Source organism: Staurois parvus, unplaced genomic scaffold (genome assembly GCF_062004578.1).
Source record: "Staurois parvus isolate SC_StPar_1 unplaced genomic scaffold, SC_StPar_1.0 ptg000549l, whole genome shotgun sequence".
Taxonomy (NCBI): Eukaryota; Metazoa; Chordata; class Amphibia; order Anura; family Ranidae; genus Staurois; species Staurois parvus.
In genome coordinates, this window is record NW_028318345.1 from 9,234,391 (window position 1) to 9,239,951 (window position 5,561).

General features: G+C 38.5%; 1 protein-coding gene across 1 annotated transcript; it reads left to right on the forward strand.

The window, feature by feature from the left end:
• Positions 1–830: 830 nt before the first annotated feature.
• Positions 831–3,285, forward strand: FOXB2 (forkhead box B2). Its single transcript, XM_089691033.1, has one exon. It carries the CDS (start codon positions 1,639–1,641, stop codon positions 2,584–2,586), a length of 948 nt encoding a protein of 315 aa, XP_089547159.1. The 5' UTR covers positions 831–1,638; the 3' UTR covers positions 2,587–3,285.
• The last annotated feature ends 2,276 nt before the right edge of the window (positions 3,286–5,561 follow it).

Consider the following 5,561-nt stretch of genomic DNA (forward strand, 5'->3'; position numbering starts at 1 on the left):
ATGTACAATATATATGTGTAGAGCAGCGTAAATTGATGGCGCTATATAAGTACTTATAATAAATAAATGTACAATATATATGTGTAAAGTGCTGTGTAAATTGACGCTATATAAGTACTTATATGAAAAATCAAGAATAAATAAATGTACAATATATATGTGTAAAGTGCTCCGTAAGTTGACGGCGCAAAATAAGTACTTATAATAAATAAATGTACAATATATATGTGTAAAGCGCTGCGTAAGTTGACAGCGCGAAATAAGTACTTATAATAAATAAATGTACAATATATATGTGTAAAGCGCTGCGTAAGTTGACAGCGCGAAATAAGTACTTATAAATAAATGTACAATATATATGTGTAAAGCGCTGCGTAAGTTGACTGCACTAAATAAGTACTTATATTAAATAAAGACTAAATAAATATACAATATATATGTGTAAAGCGTTGCATAAATTGATGATGCTATATAAGTACCTGAAATAAAGAAAGAAACAAAAGAAAACTAATGCAGCCATCAGATCTCAGACTTGGTAAGCTGCAATCTAATAAACGTCTGCTTCTGGGTGTAGTACTGTTTCAATAGCCATGAGTGGCACACATCTACTTTCCAGGCAGATTGTATATAATGATGAATTACATCTTTGTCAGATGACTATAGGTATTACATACTCCAGAAATGATTTGCATCCAATAAAAGGAAAGACATGACTTGATTGTTTTCCCAGAGTTACCATGAAGAGTCCAGGAAAATATAATTGGCATTCAGAGAAGTGGAATCATGTGTTGCTGATTGGGGGAGGCATGCAGTGACAACGATCTTGTTTGTTAGGCACACTTGTCCACTACAATGGACCGATGAAGTAGGTTTCCAGTGGAAGGCTGTTTGATGAGTTCACAGGAATCTCCTCTTGAAACGTCCCCACCATCCAGCCTGCCTGTAATGATGATTGTGAGTGCAGGAGAGAGTGTGAGAATTCCATTGGAACTAGTGGATGCTCTGCACTGAACTCTTCTAGTCCAAGAATGCTTTTGCTGTGCGCTGCTAATGCAGGGAAAGCTGTCAATGAAAGGGATCAAAGTGGCAGCATACCTTCCCAGCCAAACCCTCTCCAGGGCGACCTCACACCGAGCTCCTAGGACACAGGGTCTCGCTAAAGAGGTGCAAATGAAACGAGATGAGACTTTCTGTGGTGGAGTCCCTTAACGATTGTCATGTGATAATGAAGAGGCAGCAGCGGGGGTCTTAGCTGCTCTGTGATCAGTACAAAACCAGGCAACAAGCAGAGCTGGAGCATCTCCTGCTCCTCAGCATCCCCAGGCAGAGTCTCCTCACCACCACCTTCCCATCTCAGCAGCACGATGAGACTCCTTCCACTTGGGCTCCTTGTAGGACTACTGATCCCAGCCATTTAGCATCCTCTGCCTGATTCCTTCCTATCTGTCACACTGCAGATAGAGTATTGAAGAGATTCGTCCTCCAGCATCCTGCAAACTTTTCATTCTTGCTGCTGATGCAGGATAAAAAGAAGACCATCTGACCTGCGCTGCTTATTGACCTTGGCTTCTTTCTGCATGAACTTTCAATTCAATCCACCTAACTGGATTTAGCTCTTTCCTGGAAAGAAAATCAAGAATGCCTCGACCAGGGAAAAACTCCTACAGTGATCAGAAGCCACCTTACTCCTACATCTCCCTGACTGCCATGGCCATCCAGAGCTCCACCGAGAAGATGTTACCCTTGAGTGACATTTACAAGTTCATCATGGACCGGTTCCCCTACTATAGAGAGAACACCCAGAGGTGGCAGAACTCCCTTAGGCACAATCTGTCCTTCAATGACTGCTTCATCAAGATCCCTAGAAGACCTGACCAGCCTGGCAAAGGTAGTTTTTGGGCACTGCACCCGGACTGTGGGGACATGTTTGAGAATGGCAGCTTCTTGAGGAGAAGGAAAAGGTTCAAAGTGCACAGAGCTGAGCACCTGGCCTCCAAAAGTCACCAGATGATTCATTATTTTCATCACCAGCATGGACAAACCAAACTGGGGCTGACTTCTTCAGAGAGTGCTGCAGTGGCAGGGATTGGGAGGCTACCCCACTTTCAGCCATATAGCCTCAATGGAGGCCAGTCCACAGGGTTCAAGCACCCCTTCGCTATAGAGAACATCATTGGCAGAGATTATAAAGGGGTGATGAGTGGTGGTCTTCCATTAGCATCCATGATGCATCACTTGGGATACCCAGTGCCCAGTCAACTTAGCAATATGGTTAGCTCCATGTGGCCCCATGTTGGCATGATGGACTCTATGGCAAGCATGACAGTACCACAAGAGTATGGGCATTTTGGGATGCCAATGAAAACTATTTGCCATGCTCCAAGTCAGACTATCCCAGCTGTGCCTGTCCCTATAAAACCAACAGCCTCTCTGCCACCAGTGTCCGCCATCCCAAGCCTGACTGTCAATCCCTCTAGCATGTGCGCCCCTACAGCCACAGTGGCCGCTTCTATCCTGGAGCAATCTGCATCCACTCACCCGGACAATAAGGGTAGTATGCTGCACTCAGTGCTGGTCCATTCCTAGCTTACCTTCTGCAGGGACTATCATGTCCAACAGTGCTTCCCAACCTCAAGCACCTCTAACAGGTCATGTTTTCAGGATTCCCTTCACCTTGCATAGCTGCTTTAAATCGGTGTCAATGGTTGGACAGTTATGACAGCTATAGGAAATCCCCAAAACATTGCTTGTTGGGGGTACTTTAAGTCTGAGGTTGGGAGCCACTAATGTGCTCTATTTATACTGGAAGGAGTTAAATTCTCTCGAAAACGACATCAGTTTCCATAAAGTGTAGCTATAATAAATGTGTTTGGGTTGGCTATGTGCGACATCATTAGAACCACACTTTTCTTGTTTGAAGCAGAGAAGTACTTGGTATCTTCATAATGAATTGCCTTTCAGTTGTAAGATGAATAAGGCTGGACTCTTTCTAACATGTAAAGATAGTTCTATTATTTGTAAGATGAATTTCTTTTAGATAAGCCTTTTAGCATTTGGACATTGTTTTCTCTCCTATGTCGCCCAGAAGAACCTATATTTGGTCCCCAATGTGGTACTGTATGTCCATGTTTTCTGAGCAAGCAAGCACTTTACTGTACAAAAATGTAGACACTATTATAGATGTCATCCTTACATTATTAATGCACTGTGTTAATGCACATATTCTTCTCATCTGTATTGGTGGATTATTAAATGTCATTAAAAGCCAGCGTTTACTGACTGTTATCATCTTCTTATATTACCAAAGGTTCCAAGTTTCTTTTCTTCTAACTATACTGTATTACAAAACCTGTGGCGCCCCTAATACAGCGTTCAATGTGCAGGATCGAAGTACATTACAATGAGAGGATGCTGACAAAATTGTCGGGTTTATTAGCAGGTGACTCATTTATTGCTGATGCTAATGAGGGGAGTTTTCTATTTTTTTTTTAGAAATATACAGGTGAAGCAAATATATTATTTAAATTGTAAGCAGTATTGAGAGAGAGAGAGAGAGAGAGAGAGAGAGAGAGCTGTAAAATTAGATTTAGAAATATTACATTATATATATATATAATATATATATATATTACACACACTCTATATTATCCATATATTAATATATATATATATATACATACACATACACATATATATATATATGTGTGTGTGTGTGTATGATGATATAGTTCTTTTGAATTAACCTCTTCTGTCCATTTTTAATGGACTCTATTTTTTCTCATAGCACATAAGGTATTGTACACTGTACTTTTTGCAATCATATATACATTCTGTATAATTATAATAATAATAATCTTTGATTTAAGTAAGCATGGTACTTGCTTTATTAATGTGCCCTATTCCTCATTATCTCAATGATGTTTCATAGTAAAAAATAGTAAAAGGGTGCCAGCAGCTGAAACACCATATAAATAAATAGTCTTGATTTCGTTCTGGCTAGCTGGCATTGATAGCTTTTGCCAGCTAGCCAGAGCTGCCTATACTTGGCTCTTTTCTTCCAGTCATCTCTCTTCAAAGGAACCTAAAGCAGACTGGGAGATGTAATAGTGGAAACAATACACAAAAATGTTATCATAAGAAGTAGTAAAAATAAATATTGTTAATAGTAATTAGCAGTTGCCTGCACACTTCTGTAAATTACACAGGATATTCTGACTGGGGTAATGTGATGGCTTTATATGCAACTGGTAGACCTTATCTTAATGATATTTTTATATACTGTTTAATTTATATATTTCTATTTTTATGGTGTACACGTTTCACCTGCCAGTACAGAAGTTATGTGTTTCCCATTTCCTTGTACAAAGACAAGACACAGCCTGACTTTCTGTATAAATTGCAGACAAATATCCATAGATTACAGGTTTGATTACAGGTGCCACCCAAATACAGAGATGGAGACAACTGAGAAATGAGTAAATCACACTCTACAATAGCTAGCGAAACAAATGATCGCAAGTGATTTATTGTTGCTTCAATAAGATACTGACAGGAAATCGGAAACCTTCAGAATAAGTTATCTCCTTCTATGTAATTTACAATAGCTGATAACTTCAAAGATCTCTACCTATCAGAGGTGTATGAATTTGTATTGCCTTGTCGATTCAGCACTTGCCTACAACCACTAATTCAATGTCTCATTACAGTCAAAAAATAATTATTATGATCATCACAATTAATAACTGAACAATATATACTTCCTTTTAAAAAAATATGTAACATCCGACTTTAAAAAGTAGAATTCAAATTTGCAAAATAAAACCGTTTGTAAACAAAAAAAGTAGAATTCAAAGGCGTAGACTCACTTGTTGCTGGAAATTTTATAGGGATACGTAAAAGCTGTATAGTAGGATATAGTCGATCGTTGTAGACTTTTTGGCAGAGGTTTTTTTTTTTTGTTTGTGTTTTTTTTTTATAGTTTTTAAATGGTAAAGGCATTACACAGTTGTGAATGAAGATAATAATACATTATACAATTTTCTTGAGAATTTTGCTTTAGATTTACCAAAAACCTTATAAGATGAGGTCAAACCTAAACAACACTTTCAATTGTATCCAGTTAGACAGGCCCTTGCACTACATAGTTGAAGGTAAATCTAAAGGAAATTGGACCGAAACAATTGTAAGAAAATTGTATAGTGTATGGCCAGTCTAAGAGCGTAATAAATGCAATGTAAAACTACCAGTGTACAGGGTAGTAATAACCCTCTTAATTTGTATCTTTAGTGATAAATTATAAGTGTAAAACTTTCACACTAGGAGAATATGGAGAATCTGCGATAAGTGAATAGGATAAGTACTACTCGTGTAAGATGTCCTGATGCAAATCCGCCCCATTTCGTACTAGTACGTTCATATTTAGGATTTTATGTTTAGGTACAGCACATCATAGAATATTTTGCTACATAAATAATAATTCGTTCATTTGGCTGTCAGTAAAAACGGTCTGCAATACCAGAGACAACTCAAGGAAGGTGAGATGCTACCTACACAAATCAACT

What these genes read in the sequence shown, in the direction of transcription:
- FOXB2 (XM_089691033.1), top strand. Translation starts at nt 1,639, where the DNA reads ATGCCTCGACCAGGGAAAAACTCCTACAGTGATCAGAAGCCACCTTAC.